The 17,031-nt window shown below is 40.5% G+C and overlaps 1 protein-coding gene across 6 annotated transcripts in view; it reads left to right on the top strand.

Moving 5' to 3' along the window:
* Nucleotides 1–17,031, top strand: part of PEX5L (peroxisomal biogenesis factor 5 like) — a gene marked incomplete at both ends in the record, with an annotated part of 168,880 nt that overhangs the window by 110,418 nt on the left and 41,431 nt on the right. For all 6 annotated transcript variants that reach the window (XM_079766748.1, XM_079766747.1, XM_079766745.1 and 3 more), the window contains one exon: nt 6,497–6,592. In XM_079766748.1, the coding sequence (XP_079622874.1) occupies nt 6,497–6,592 (96 nt within the window). The remainder of the gene's footprint in view (nt 1–6,496; nt 6,593–17,031) is intronic.

Here is a 17,031-nt window from a genome sequence, read left to right as displayed (position 1 = left end):
CAAAAGGATAGACTGATTAATCTACTTTGTATAGAAGACAAAAAGATGATTTGCTGTCAGAAGCATACTGTTCTTAAATGTATGATCTCTTTACATAGATAAAATGATGAAGGTAGTATAAAAACTCAACTTAAAACTGACTTGCAAGCTAGTCAGGTAAATAGTTTCAGCTCAGCAAAACTTTCACTGTCCACTATCACTCAGATGGTTCACAGGAAAATCCAGGGAATCCTTTCTTCTCTCTCAGGCCAACATCAAGTGTCGTAGGCTCAATAGGCAAGTAGCTATTTGCAAGCCACATTTTAAAAAATCATATTTCAGAATTTAAAAAATGGAAGTTCACAATGAGAAGAATTCTTATGTTGGCTCATTTTCTTATCAAGATGGGGGGAAGGAAAGACATGATCCAGTCTCCTCCAAATAGTGTTTTGGATATATTAATCAGAATGGCAAGAGATTATAATAAATTATATAATCTCTATATATTTAAGAATAGTTTTTGACACTTAAACTGTGTAATTAGCATTCCCTGGAGTTACATGTTTAAAGAAATCATGTGATCTAAAAAATTAGAAAGCACTGGAAGAATTGAAGAAAAACACAGAAAGTAGTGGTGTAAAATTAGCTTTTTCCATAAATAGGTTGAGGTAGTGATGAGGCAAATGTAAAAAAAATCCAACTTCTGCTGTTAAATGGTGACTCAAGCATTTCTTCTCCTGGACACTGGCAGGAGAGCTTGGGACAGGCTCCTGCCAACCGAAGTTGGAGTTTAGGAGACTCTGTGGCGACCAGGCTCTCTAGTACTTAGTCACAACCGTGTAACAATCTGATTTTGCTGACTCTGGCACAGCTAATGATTCCTTCTACAGAGTTATAATTCCCTCTAGTTGGTAGTATCCCAAAGCAGAACAATACAAACTTTGAGATGTAAGTGCAGATATGTTGTCTGCATTTTTAAAGGAGTGATGCAAAAGAAAGTATATTTAATAGCTGTCATATTCTACACTTCCTGTGCAGAATGTGAAATATTTTGAATCTATTCTTTGAAATGCTTACAATAATATTGGAAATTAATATCTCCATTTTTCAGGTGAGTGATGCATCTTAGAGAGCAGACTCATTTTCCCCGGGTGACACAGCCAAGGAAGAGAGGAGCCAGCACTCAGTTCACACCCATCAGCTTCTAAAGCCCTTGTTCTTAACCACACACAACCTTGAGTCAGCCACATGAGGCTTAGCCACCAGAGAGAACTCCCAAACCATCCATTTCCATTCTCATTGCAAGCCTGGTTACTACATATATAGGGCTAATATGAGTTAAGTGATTTTTAAAGAATATTTATCACTTTCTTCCAGAAACATTTTAAGATAAATTAGGATTGTCATCTGATCTGAAGCTAAACACAAGTTTGTGCCGCCCCCTGCCAAATTCATTCTCAAACTCTTACTCTTGATGGCTTCCATTTTATTCCATACAACAAATGTGACTGAATGTCTACTATTTATAAAGTGACAGCAAGGCAGTGAAAAAGTTAGAAAGAGGGTTTTGACTATAAGAAGTGTCAAGACCATTATGTCTAATAGAAAGAGTTAGGTAGTATACTATAAATGTAGCTTTGTTTGTTGGAAGACAGTATAGGAGCCACACCCACATTTCCTCTCCCCTCCTGGACATACACAGTGAGCTACCAATGAGGAAGGAAGCGAGCAAAGATGGAAGAAAAAAAAATAAAAGAAAGGCAAGGATGGGCAGGAAGGCAAGAAGGAAGGAAAGAAAGCTGAAAGATCATTTTCATCCCAGTAGGAAATCTGTATGTACACAGTAGGTATTCAACAAATACTTGTTGAAGTAAAAAAATAAGAGAATGCTAGCAAAAAGCAGGAATAATAAATGCTTGTCAAATTTAATAATTTATAAGTTGTGGCTAATGGTTAAAGGGTAGAGAAAATAAAAAGACAAAAATTAATGCTTGATCATTTTGAAGCTAGTTTCAAAAATACTTTTCAGTTATTCATGGTAATAGACAGTCCATTTCTTTTTGAAGTCAGCACTGATTTGCCTTGATGCTCTACAACATAGAATTTCATAGTTGGAGGGAAAGAGGAACCATATGCTCCCTCTTTGCACAAAGCTCTGAGAATTTGCTCTTTACAATTAAGGTAAAGCTTTTTTGTGTGCCTTTGATGATAAATGTCTGCTGACTGATTCAGAAAAAAACAATCTGAGCATCTCAGTGAAGCAAGTGTTAAGATGACCTGATCTGCAGTAAAAATCCAAGTAGTCTTCGTTAACCACTGAACAAAAGTACTCTAGGCACAGATATTTTTTTAAATGTATTTCTAAAGTCACACCTGATAAGTACTAACAAGAAAGATGATAACAAAAGCCATGTCTTATTGAGCACTTACTATGTACTGATCCTTTTGTGTGTGTATGTATATGAATTATTGTACTAATTTTTTAAAATATTTTTCATTGATTTCAGAAGGGGAGGGAGAGGGAGAGAGAGACAGAAACATCAATGATGAGAGAGAATCATTGATCAGCTGCTTCCTGCACGCCCCCTACTGGGGACCAAGCCTGCAACCCGGTATATGCCCTTGACCAGAATCAAACCCGGGACCCTTTAGTCGGCAGGCCGACAATCTATCCACGGAGCCAAATCGGCTAGGGCTGTACTAATTCTTATGTGGATTCTATAAGTGAATATACACTTTTCAGATGAGAATACTGAGGATTCTGGAGATTAATTGGTCTAAGGTCGCCAATTTGTAATAAATGGATTTGGCCCCAGGCAGTCTCACTCCAGAGATTATGCTTTTCACGATTGTTATAGTGTCACCCACTGTCTGCTAGTGGTTATATTCTTCTCTTCTACAGTTAAGCAGATCCCTTTTCTCTTTCCATTCCCTTTGAAAAGATGCTGAGCTCTTTTAAAGTGCATTTTGGTGGGAGACCTTTGGTAATAACGTACAGGTAATTTATGAGAAGCTATCAATGACTGGCTTCGCGATTAGCCAACGAAGTTATGCTAGGACAATCACAGCCACAAGTACATTCATTTTCAATCATAATTCTGATCACAATTATCATTTTTAATAATGAAAATAAAACATAATATTCTCTTTAACCTTTTGCACTCGGATGTCGAGTGTGACTCGACACGGTTAGCATTAGAATAAAGGAATCGAGAAAAAAGCAAGCGAGTGCAAAGGGTTAAAGAGATAATTTCTTTCTTCTTTCCCTTCACCTGGTGCTTATAATTCAGAACAATCAACAGCTAAAGGAACTAAATGCCTTCTTCTTTAGAGAGTGTAATACCCTAAAATCCAATTAGCTTAAAGCAATTAAAATTCTGTTTTTAGAGCCAGCGCACCTCCAGGAGGTTGCTGTAACTGTGGAGTATTGTTCAAAATCATGCGAAGAAGAAAAGAAATGTCTATGTCAAAGTACATTTGTGAACTCCAGAGCTCCACCTACATGCACATCATGTCAGTGTTTAGACCAGAAGTTCTCATGGTGTGGTCCCTGCACCAGCCTGCCCAGCATCACCTGAGACCTTGTTAGAAATGCAGATTTTGGGGCTCCCCCTACTGAATAAGAAACCCTAGGGGTGGGCTTCTCCCCACCTACTGAATCAGAAACCTTAGAGTGGACTCCCCACCCCCACCCCCGCTCACACCTACTGAATCAGAAACCCTAGGGGTGGGCTTCTCCCCACCTACTGAATCAGAAACCCTCGGGGTGGGGCCTAGCCACCTGCATTGAACCAGACTTTTAGGTGATCCTAATCCTAATGCTCACTAAAGCTTGGGAACTACTAATACAGGGAAATACTCTGCTACCTAAACAGCTGCAACTGAAACTTATGGGTGTAATAGTCTTGTTTATCATTCCTCTGGGTAAATACTAACGACTTACAAGCATTACTTACATATGTTTTCCCACATCACAGGTTTGCCTAAAATCTTTAGTTGCATACTAATCTCAGCTTGAAAACTGCCTCTGTTTACATCCAGTATTTACCTGTAGTTTATAATGTTTATCTCATGCTTCTCTGGCCAGAATAGATGGCTTTCCCATGTGAAGTAAATAACATTTGTTTAGTAATATTCCAAAGCCTTTCTAACAATATGGAAAGCAGCTCTTACCTAAATAGCCATTGTGCTATCAAAACAACATATTGTTTGCTCAGTGAGAACCTATTTCTATTTGCTATTTTAAGTGATAATGAGAATATGAACTATAAGTCCAGGCTCCTGAGAGAGATGCTCCTCTTCTCCCTGATGTGTGGCTCCCTTGGCACCTGTGATTCAGAATCCACTTGCGTCATGAAATATCGATGAAGGGAAGCTGGTGACAGTAATGGAGCCCTGTTAGGTCAGCTTCACAGGACAGACAGATCCTGTTTCACCAGAGGAAAGTGCCTCTAATGAAAGGAGGTGGCTTGGGACAAAAATATTGGTGCTTTCTTTTTCTTCTCCTAATGCTATTCATGGCTCATTCATGACATCATTATAAAAATGCACAAAGTTCATGTTTGACTATGTATCCACAGTTTAAAATTCACTCGTTTATTTCATTGATAAGGGAACTGGCAGGAAGACAAGAGAGTTGGTTCTAAAACAAAGGATTAAGGGACAGAGTCTTACATAACCAGTTGGGAAAGGAGTGCCAAAATGAGTTTGCCAAGTTAGATGGGAAGTGCTGAGTGAAGACCAGTTTTGCTGTAGAACAGTGGTTTTCAAACATGACTGCTTTTCAAAATCACCAGAGGAGTTTTTCCAACATTTAATGCCCAGGCCCAGCCCCAGAGGTTCTTATTTCATTGGTCTGGGTTGGGACCCAGGCCTGCTCAAGTGATTCCCATAGAAGTTGGGGTTGAGCAATTCCTGCAAGACAGCAATCTAACACATGGCCAAGGAGCCTCCCCTGCCCAGATAAAAGGGGGGCGGGATACTTCATGCCACAAGCCGGTCTCCTCCTATTCCCCAGGGCCTACCTGCCTTATCAATGTAATCCCTCACCCTACCATCCATCCATCCATCCATCCATCCATCCATCCATCCATCCATCCACAGGCATCCTTGGGGCACGAATCACTTGTCAGGCCCTGGGCTTGGTATGGAGCAGTATAAAAGTTTCCAGACAAACTCTTACCTGCATGGATCCTACACAGTAGAGTCAGAAGATAGACAAGGAAATAAGTAATTAAATGGAGAAAATTTGGAAACATCCTGATTACTCCTGGAGAGAGTTCTGAACAAACTACAGTGCATGGTACTTACTAGTACAAGGAAATCCCTGGGAAGAGGGAGGTAGATTGACACGTACAAATTGTGGAGACTCTCCAAGATATATTGTTAAGTAGAAAAAAGTAAGCTACAGAATAGCGTATCATTTATGTTTCAAAATTTTGAAACACATTATGATGTTCTATCAGTGCATAAATATATATGCAACTGCAAAGAAAAGTCTAGAGGTGCAACTCTTGTTTTCCATAATTAATTTTTTTCAACAAGAAAGTATTCATTATTTGTTAAATTTAAAATTAGTACCATTTTTAAAAATTCCAGCAGACTCTTTGGGGGTCTTCTGGAAATATTTGCATTTAACTAAGCTGTGTAGCACTTGCCTGGTAATTGTGACAAAGCAGTTGGCGCTATCAGACATGATTTTATCTAAGTGACTATTATTTAACAGAGAGCAATGTCCTAAGGAAGTGGGACATTAGACAGATGTGCCAATAGAGGAAAGGCAACGGAAAAAGAATCCAGAATGAGGACCTGCTGCATATTTAAAGAGAAAGACCCAGCTGCCAGCTTTCATCTCTGCAGCTTCCACAGTTTTACCCGAGGCTGGTCCTTCTAACCAGCTGGAAGCTTGGATATCAGCTAGTCTAGTCTTCCAAAGGAGATTCTCCATTCCAGCTGCATGTTAGAATCATATGGGAGACTTACAAAAAGATTAATGCCTGGCACCAAGACCAATTAAAGTTAGACCTTCGGGAGGTTGGGCCTCGGTGTTGTTTTTAGTATGACCAGGCCTAAGATCCTGTGAGAAGAATCATGCATGCCTGGCCAGCTTGGCTCAATGGTTGAGCATCAACCTATGTGAATCAGAGGATCAGGTTCGATTCCTGTTCAGGGCACATGTCTGGGTTGAGGGTTCGATCCCCAGCATGGGGCGTGCAAGAGGCAACCAATCAATGATTCTCTCTCATCATTAATGTTTCTATCTCTCTCTCCCTCTTCCTTCCTCTCTGAAATCAATACAAATATATACAAATATATATTTTTTAAAAAGAATCATGCTTGCGTGCTCACACACATTTTGGCACCATTCCAGTTTGGGCAACATCATGCTTTCAAAGTACTCCAAAATCCGTTGCAGGTGCTGCCTCAACTCTAGGGGAATATGGAAAAAGGAAAAACATTTGTACTTTTGTGCTATGTGATTCCAATATTATAACACCATGTGTTTGGTTCATTTCAGGCTCGACTGACCAAAGAACAGCGCTGGGGAAGTGCATTGCTCTCCAGAAATCACTCCTTAGAAGAGGAATTTGAAAGGGCAAAAGCAGCAGTGGAGGTAACTTTTATAAAATTGCTATTATTTCATGTTTCTGAGAGTGGAATTCAAAAACTCAAAATTCAGCAGGGTATACATGAAATGGGTCTTACTTGATAGATATGAAATAACCATGATTATGATTATCAGAATGAAACCTGTTACCATAGAACTTTTGACTTTCCACCAGGAGTGACTAATAGATGTCACCTCTTATGCTGATTCTGTGATAGATTAGCAGGGACTGTCTGGAGTCCTGGGTCAAAAAGAACGCTGAGCCTCATCTGGGTTCTATGATGAATCTATGCTGTGCATTTTCTATGCCTCTCTCTGTGAGGCCAAGATTCATGCCTGGCATTTTCATCTCTCCAGCATCTACACAATGTCTGAAACATAGAAGGTGTTGCTGCCCCAGAAATATTATACATTTCCCTAACTGAAAAGGTATGGCTGAGATATTCCAGCTGATGGAAGGCCTATCTTGACTCAAGCCATAATTTTTTACTGTTAAGCGTATGCAAAACAAATGGTAAGATTTCATTCTTTTTTGTGGCCAAATAATATTCCATTGCATATACATACCACATCTTCTTTATCCAGTCATCTATTGATGGACACTTAGGTTGCTTCCATATCTTGGCTATTGCAAATAATGCTGCAATGAACATAGGGATGCATATATCTTTTCAAATCTAAAAAACAAAGTTCACGAATAAACAGAAAAAAATTCAAAAATACAGATAACAAACTGATGGTTGCCAGGTGGGAGGGATAGGTAGAAAGATGAAAGGATTAAGAAGTACATATTGGCAGTTACATAATAGTCACGAGTTATAAAGTACAGCATAGGAAATATAGTCAATAATCTATATCATAAAAGGCCTGTGGTCGTGATGCCATCACAGCGTCACAACCAACTACAGGATTCACCAGGAGGTGCATTGATGGATCCCGCGGTGGCCACAGCAGGCAGGACTTCTGGAGTGTTGCAGGGCGCTGGCAGCATCTGAGGAGCATCACAGGCTTCCAGCAGCGTCCACGGAATGTGCAAGGCTTTGCAGGGCAGTGGACATGGCCCTGATGGTAGGTTAGGCCTAGGGGACCCTACATGCACACGATTAAATCATGTGCTGGGCCGCTAGTATTGTAATAACTATTTATGGTGTCAGGTGGGTACTAGAGATATGGGGGGATCACTTTGTAAATTATCCTAATATATAAAAACCCTGGGTCCGTCATGACCAGAGGCTCTACCAATTAGAAGTTAGTCCTGCAGGTGCAGTGACCCAGCACTGACTGCTGAGGGGGCTGTGAATCAGGCCCGAAGAGAGGCCTGAAGAGAGAAGCAGGGTCCGATCCATAGCCTGTGTGGCAGCTGTTGATCAGCACTTGCCTCTCTCTTTCTCTCCGGGCCGGGCCAGCAGCCGTGCCTCCATTTCTCTACAGGCCTCCACCGGGACTGCTGATCAGCCCCGCTTTTCTGATCAGGCCCCATTGATAGACCCAGAGACACTGACTGGCATAGAAACCAACCAATCAGAACCAAATCTGGGTGAAATGTGAGGAGCCAATGACTGCCTAGGAGGCGGAGCTTTTGAGGCTGACTGGCATAGAAACGGACCAATCAGAACAAAATTGGCTGGCAGAGGATGGCCGTTGGGGGTGAGATCAGGCCAGCAGGGGAGCGTAGTTGGGGGCGAGATCAGGCCAGCAGGGGAGGGCCGTTGTAGGCAAGATCAGGCTGGCAGGGGAGGGCAGTTGGGGGTAATTAGGCAGGCAGAGGCAGTTGGGGGCAACCAGGCTGGCAGGGGAGAGCAGTTGGGGGAGAGATCAGGCTGGCAGGGGGGGGGGGCTGTTTGGGGTGAGATCAGGCTGGCAGGGGAGGGCAGTTGGGGGCAACCAGGCTGGCAGGGGAGGGCAGTTGGGGGTGATCAGGCAGGCAGGCAGAGGCAGTTAGGGGCAATCAGTCAGGCAGCAGGTGAGCAGTTAGGAGCCAGTGGTCCCAGATTGCGAGAGGGATGTCCGACAGGGATCGGGCCTAAACTGGCAGTCGGACATCCCCCAAGGGGTCCCTGATTGGAGAGGATACAGGCCGGGCTGAGAGACCGCCCCCCCCCTCTGTGCATGAATTTCATGCACTGGGCCACTAGTACTAGTATAAATGTCTAACCACTATGCTGTACAGCTGAAACTAATGTAATATTGAATGTCAACTGAAATTGAAAGGTAAAAAAAAAAATTTTTAAAGAATATGCCAAACAATGACAATGTTGATACAGTAAATAAAATGAGATACTTAATTCGAACACTAATTTTCTTATTTAGCCTTCTAATGAGGAAGAAAGACAGAAAGGAGGGAGAGAAAGGAAGAAGGAAAGGAGGAAGGGAAGCCAAAAAGGACAATCTTTGCTGTTTGTTATCCATTTTCTTTCTGGTCAGAATCACAAAGAGTGCACCACAGATGCCGTCTGTGATACTCATCAGAGCTGTGCTAGATTGCTATTTGAGAGTGGATCTCTCCACCGAACCCAAGCAGGAACTTGTCAGGATCTCCATTTCTGTTACTGATATGAAGTCTTGAAAACTGAAAGTGTTCCTGTAATATGGTTCAGTTATGTGGCTGTCTTACCACTAGAATTTGGATGAAATTACTGTACTATGAACAGTCTTTCAGTAACTCCATACTTGAAGTGCAGTTAAATCATATTTCTAATTTAATAGTGAAAGGATTCTTTATATTCTAGAAAATAATCCCAGTCATAATTTCATATCATCATTCAGAAACCCAATAAGAGAACACTTTTTATCTGATCACAATACAATTTACCCAAATTTCTTTTTTTAATTTTAGCCTTTTTACTTTAAAAAATTAATGCATTTTAAATCTCTTGAATGAGCAACTGATATATTTGATTGAGATCAGCTGAGACCACATTGTCTAACTGCATGGAGCTCAACTTATTTTAAATGTAGATTTTTTTTTTCAGACTTAAGCGCTCATTTAAATTTATCTTTTGAACTCCTGCTGTGTGTAGCACACTGAATTAGTATTAAAAAAGCAGATTATTTAAAACCATAGAATTTGGGTTAGTGAAGACAGAATTGATAAGATCCCATTTAGAATGAGAAAGAAAATGGGTTCACACTCAAAAGGCTTAATTTCAAAGTAACATATCAATAAGACAAAAATTATCCATCTATCTATGTGTGCGATATATAGAAATAGATATATATCGATATAGAGATATGTACTCACAAAATCATTCCATCTTAGTTTTGGTAAAGACCTTAGAAGTTATTTATTCCAACCAGGCACACAAAATATATTTTTTTCCTACTCAAGCATGCTTGACAAATTATTCATTCAAACATAACCTGTTTCTACTTGAACACTTCTACTTAGGAGCACCTCACTTCTTTTCAAGAAAACCTATTTTAGTTTTGGATAGTCCTACCTATTAAAAAGCTCTTCCCTGGTCTGGCCGGCATGACTCAGTGGTTGAACATTGATCTACGAACCAGGAGTCACGGTTCAATTCCCAGTCAGGACACATGTCCAGGTTGTGGGCTCAATCCGTGTGCGGCATATAGGAGGCAGCCGATTGATGATTCTCTCTCATCATTGATATTTCTCTCTCTCTCTCTCTCTCTCTCTCTCTCTCTCTCTCTCTCTCTCTCTCTCTCTCTCTCCCCTCCCCTCTCCTCTCCCCTCCTCTCCTCTCCTCTCCTCTCCTCTCCTCTCTTCTCCCTTCCTCTCTGAAAATCAATAAAAATATATTAAAAGAAAAAAACCCCTTCCCTGTATTATGCTGAAATTGACCTACAAAAACTCCCAGTGTTGCTTAGTCTTGGCTTTGCCCTCTCCAGAACAAGGCAGAATGAGCTGAATCCCTTCTCTACATGACACTCACCTCATTCCTTGTAGACTTCTTATCTTTTCCTGTCTTCTCCTAGTTGTTATTTCTCTCTAATAGCTTCATTTCATCAATAGTATAGGCCTCAGTTTCCACACCTGTATGGTCCTTTCCAGCTATAAAATCCTAGGAGGCTGTAAGTTACTTCAAGTAGTCATTCATTCAACAAACATCACTGGCTGTCTACATGTGCTGACTGCTGTAGCATAAAGAAAGTGTGTGTTTAAATGCTAACACTAGTATTCTTGGATGGCTAGATTTGGATTTTATTCCGTCTCTTAGTTTATCTGTATTTTCCAAACGTTCCATCATAAACGTGCATTATGCTGGTAACCAAGGAAAACGTGGTAAGTTATAGACATTAGAGAGGGATATAAGATGCTTAAAAGAACGAAAAGCGTCCCATTGTTCATTTCAAGGCCAACAGACCGGCTTCATCAGAGACAGGCAGTTCCAAACACTAGTTAAGACCCAGAGGAAAATCATTTTCAAATCTAATTTTTTCAAAGTCTCCATTTTATATTTTATATCATCTGACTTCAATATTCTTTCTTTTTCACAGCTTCACAGCCTATTCCATTCTTAAATGCTATTTTTTAAATTCCATTTATTTCTTTTTTGTCACCATCCTGCCTAAGAACCTAGCAGCTCCTGCTTCTCCTCAGCCCCCTCACAAGCCCCCGAGGTGCCAATGTCCTCCTTTGCCTCTTGCACAACCACCTCACTGCCCTCTGTTTCCACTCTGTCTTTCCTCTGCAGGGAGCACTCCCCCCAGATCCTCAGGGGGCAGGTTCCTTCCGGTCATTCAAGTTGCAGCCTGCAGCCGGAGTGTCAGGGCCTCAGAAAGCAGAGCCTGCCCACCCACTTGCTACCACAACACCTAGAGCAGTGGTCGGCAAACTGCGGCTCGCGAGCCGTGGTTTGCCGCTCTGTTGACTAATGAGTTTGCCGACCACTGACCTAGAGTGTTGTTTTTCTCCTCATATTTATCACTGGGGGTTTTTTTGTTTGTCTTTATTTGCGTGTCTGTTTGTTACCTGTCTTTTCTGCTTTAAAATGTAACTCCCGTGAGAAAAGGATCCTGGTCCGGTATTTACCACTGTACCTCAATATCTAAGACACTGTCTGGTACCTAGTAAGTATTTAGTAAATATTTGTTGAATTAATGGATAGATAGCTGATTATTCATCCCCTAATTCGGGCCATTCCGTCTATCTACATATAAAGTGCCATATCACCTCCTAATATAATGGAATATCTGCATTGTCGTAGCTAATGTAAACAAACGATTCTGTCTAAGGCATAGAGGTTTCTACCAGGGACTGTGCCTCTGTGGTTGTCTCAGCCTCAGTGTCAGTCAGTGAAACACACCTACAAGGATGCAGGTGGCACCAACCAGTCTTGCCGTAGAGTATCATTGGGCATGTCTTGTATTTTACATGGTACACATGAGTTTTTACTTTTACTAAATAACACCTGACAACATGTCATTCAACTAATGTTTGGGCTAAATGTCCTAAAACACAGTATCTTTTACCAGAGAAAAGACAGCCAACTCCACAGGCATATTGATTGCATATCTTAAATGGCCTGGGGACTGTTTATGTACAAAGGTTGACATTGCTCGAGCTCAAGCTGAGCTGTGGATCTAGTGCGGCCTTGTATGGGTGAGGCTTTTTGTCCCCATATCTCACATTTTATTGAAAAATCACTGCAAATTTATCCCTGCCCAAAGTATTGTAATTTTAGGACAGAAAAATAAAACACAAAAACTCCTGTTCATTCTTCCCTGAACAAGAATGGAGAGGGGATTCCTTGGGGATTTCCCCCCCAGCCAGCAGCCCAAGTGCACTGTCAGCTACAACGGGTTCCTAGGAAGAACGCCCAGGGAGGCACAGGCGTGGGAAGCAGGGAAGGAGCCTGAAGCTGCCTCCCAGAAAGGGAGATCCCTAGCGAGAACTGTGCTGCATCTGCGGAGGAGGGAGAAGGTCACGCAGGCAGCTGGCAAGCCTGCAACCACATGCCAGAAACACTTCCTTTATCACCCGTTAGCGGGGAGGGAAAGAGCCAGTCAGCATCTAATATTGAGTTTAGCTAGTTAGTCCGGCTAGGAGCCTCACCTTCAAATTCATCAGACACGTTTAAGCTTCTTCTGTGGGCCAGGCCCTGTGCGGGGTGCTAGAAATAGAAAATTGAATAAGACCTTCTCTGCCCTTAAAGAGCTAGAAGAATCACAGGTGTAAGCATCTCAGGAGACCACTCAAATATAGCTCATCACGTGGCGTAGTTATTATGGGTTTACATGTCTGTCTCCACACTAGACTTTGACCTCTTACAGGCAGGACTGTGTCTCATCCTTCATTATATTCTCAGCCCTTTGAGAGGCTGGTGCAGAGAAAGGCGCCACAAAGTTTTGCTGGATGAATAAATGAGCAAAAATAACAATTGATTCCTCTAATGCATCTATTTCATCTAAGCATCTCTTCTCTAATGGATGCTTTAATAACATAACAAACTTACTGACTAATGGAAGATGAACTTTGGGCCCCTGACCTCAAAGTCACGATTCACTTGGTTCCAATATTACGATGATGATTGTACGCATTTTAATCAGTGTTTTTATAGCTCTACCTTTGCCCTAAGGGAGGTATTCTTGTGAGCAAATTTTGGAAAAGAAAAATGGAGTATGTGAATGGGGGGAAATGAAGATGCATGGACAAAGGAAAGTATAATGGTCACAGGCAAGAACAAGAGCAGGGCCTGGCCAGTGTGGCACAATGGTTGAGTGTCAACCAATGAACTAAGAGGTCATGGTTCAATTCCTGGTCAGGGCACATGCCCAGGTTGTAGTCTCAGTCCCCATGCAGAAGGCAGCCAATCGATGATTCTCTCTCATCATTGATGTTTCTCTCTCTCTCTCTCTCTCTCTCTCTCTCTCTCTCTCTCTCTCTGTCTCTCTCTCTCCCCCTTCTCCCTCTCTGAAAGCCATAAAAAATATATTTTAAAAAATTAATTTTAAAAAAGAATAAGAACAGGGATCATAACTATAAATCCTTCTGGCTAATTAACTGAGCCTATTAAAATCTACTAACACTTAAATTCTAGAGCTCTGAACTCTTCCCATGCCCCAGTTCTCTGTCCTTTGAACTTCCCTTGGGATATTGCTTGTGATCATTTAAAATGTCCAAAAATTCTTTGATTCTCCCTTCGATATACGGAGCTTAATTCTCCTCCCCTCGAGTGTGTGCTGGGCTTAGTGATTCACTTCTAATAAATAGAATAAGGTGGCAGTCATGGTGTGTGACTTTACACATTAGGTCATAAAAGGTACCGTGGCCTCCTCCTTGCTCTCCCTCCTGAATCACTTGCTCTGGAGCAAACCCAGTTACCATGTCATGAGGACCCTCCGCAGATGAGGAACCAGGGCATTCTAGCATACCCAGCAAGGACCTGAGGCCTCCTGTCACCAACACTGTCTGAAAAGCCACAGACAAATTGGTAATTATCATGTTCAAGAACATGGATAGTGAGAGTTTAATGCTAACTACTAATTTCTTGTTCTAGAAATATGGGTGACCTTCTTTTCTGTGTTAATTTTAATGCGGGGGTGCCGTATTCAAAACAACACAATAGCTAAACTCAGCTCTAGTGACATAAACTTAAAAATTATGTTCATATAGAAATTTTGTTTCACTAATATATACAGTTAGTCTCTGTATATACTGTAGATCTGATAGGCACCTCAGAAATATTAAATGATTGAAGAAAATTGGAGAAGATTCTGGGAACTGCTTTTACTATAGGACTATGTACTAGTAAGAAGCTACTGACTTGGGTGCCCTCCTACCAAGAAGATTATCTGTCTCCACCACCCCTTCGTTCTTCCTTTTGCTTTCTAAGACAGCCTCACCTCTTTGAAGTAGGTGGAAGAGATTAATGGATTAAATGCTACTTAAATCATTCTTATTTATCAAATATCCAAAAAAAGATAAAATCTTCTGGAAATAAAATAAAGTATTCTTTGGGAAATATCAATGGAATCTTGGGATAGGTACAGACTTCTGTAGATAGATTACATGAAGATTTGATCTATTGTGCATTCATTGGAAAACCGGCAAAAGTTCCTTTGTTCTTGTATTTATTTCATTTCTTTTCATTTTTAACAAACAAAATTTGATTTTCAAAAACAACATAAAGCATAGATAAGAATCATTTTACAGTGGCTTTTGATAAACCCTCATAAATGATATAGATGAAAATATAAAATGGTATAGGGTAGTCTTTGATAAATGTATGGGTAGTTCTAGTCTTTAGTTCTGTATTCAAGTCAGAATGATTTAAGTAGAGCTATCTGCCCATTTTGCTTTTTATAAAATAAAAGACTTTTTATAAAATAAAATAAAAAATACTGAATGATTTTCTGATGACAAACTCTTAAACTGCTCATTGGCTTAGTAAATAAAACATCAAATGCACAACCATACAGAGTTCAGGGGAGAATTAGTGAACTCCTTGTGAGCAAAGTGGCATTTGAATTTCCTCCATTCATTGGACTAAGACATATAATATACCATGCAATAATGGGTACAAATTGATGGTCAATACATGAATACTTCCTGATGATAAAGAAAGCAATTCTTTTTTATGGGGGTAACCAGTGTTTACCTCTTCCTCCCAGATAATTAGTTGTTGTCATCCTCTTAGATCTTATATTAGTCAGGGTTCTCTAGAGAACCAGAACCAGTAGAATATATATATTTGGTTTGGAGATATATTTTCTTTCATCCATTTCATCTAATCTCAGCTTTCTTTATTTAACATATTGATTTTAATTTATATTAAAATTACTCGGTATTATTTGAAATATACATCAACTCCTGGCAACAGCAGCTACCTTTGGTCCTTCCAGGACCAAGAGGGCTGAAAGCATGAAGAGAAAGTGAGTAAAAGGCAGAGAGGTATTAAAATTATCAATACCACCCAGCTGGCATGGCTCAGTGGTTGAGCATAGACCTATGAACCAGGAGGTCATGGTTTGATTCCCAATCAAGGCAGATGCCCAGGTTGTGGGCTAGATCCCCCAGTGTGAGGCATTCAGGAGGCAGCCAATCAATGATTCTTTCTTATCATTGATGGTGTTTTTTTCTCTCTCTCCTCTCCCTTCCTCTTTGAAATCAATTTTAAAAAGATATTATAAAAACTGAAATAATAAAATAAAATTATCAATACCATCTATGAGCCACATGCAAATAATTGGAGACAGAGTTTGATTTCCTATAAAAAGTTGAATTGTGTGGTGAAATCTGAAAATAAAAAATTTAGAGGCTTATTCTATCTTAGTTACCTTTTATCCAAAGAGTAAAAATGGATTAATAGATAAAATAAATAACATCAAGTCAAGCCCCCAAATCAAATTATTATGGTTATTAAACACCATTTGCTTCCTACATCAAAAAGCTTAGGTAGTCATAGAAAAGGGATGAGCAATCAAATATTCTATTTCTGTGTCCTGCACATCTCTGAAGTGAAAATTCAAATACAGGATTGACTACCAGTACTTGATCTGACTACAGAACATAAGTAGCTAGATCACTCTATCTTTAAACATAAGTGTAACAAAAGATTTAAATAATTAAAAGTAATCTGAGTGTGTTGTGTTTCTGTGATGGTAACAGGGTGTTTATTGAAGCCATTTATAGCCCCCAACATAGAGAATACACTTGGGAAAGCTACCGTGGAAGATAACCACTTCCTTGACTAAGTCATTCCTTGTGACTCATTGGGTCTTCTAAAGATAGTCTTCCTTTTCAAAATGAGCCTTTTTTATTCTAAAGTATTTGTTCTCTACCTATGGTGAATAGACATTGAATTGTGACCATCAAATTCAAGAGTCACTTCATAGATTAGGTTTTAGATTTCACAGGTCAGGTGGCAATAATACAATTTCATCTTTAAAATTGGAACTATTTATTTTATTAGTGAAGTTTGATTTTATGGATTTACCAAATCACAGTGATTATTTGGACCAATAACAAAGACATAACCCATTCAAAATAATAGCTTTGCACCCTTCAGGTTGCTTGGGATGGGTGAGAACACACACACATGCACACACACACAGACACACACACACACACACACACACACACACACACACAGAGCCCTATAAATTTAGGTAGAGGTTCTGGCTCATTCAGCCAAGGATCCTGAGCATGTGATAGAGGTGAAGTGGCCACACAAATGGAACCTGCATATTCCCAGTCCAGCTTCCTCCAGAGTCCCTATGATGGGTGTGCAGCTGCTGGTGACACGAACTCCACAAGGCAGGCCTTTTACATTTGGGCTTTGCGTCATTACTCAGGATTTACATAGTCCATCCTGAACCCATTCTGTTCTCAGGCTAATGCAGAAGTTAGGAGAGGTGGGGCCTCATGCTGTGTATCCATCAAAAGATGGGGAGAAAAGGGCAGAAAGTGGCCCCGAACTCCCTGGCACCATCTCCACCTCTAGCTCCCTGGCTTTCCAAACAGCCTAGCACCATTCCCA

Source organism: Cnephaeus nilssonii, assembly GCF_951640355.1.
Source record: "Cnephaeus nilssonii genome assembly, chromosome: 3".
In the NCBI taxonomy this organism is placed as follows: Eukaryota; Metazoa; Chordata; class Mammalia; order Chiroptera; family Vespertilionidae; genus Cnephaeus; species Cnephaeus nilssonii.
The sequence above is the reverse complement of the archived record's forward strand: the minus strand, read 5'-3'. Positions and strand labels throughout refer to the sequence as shown.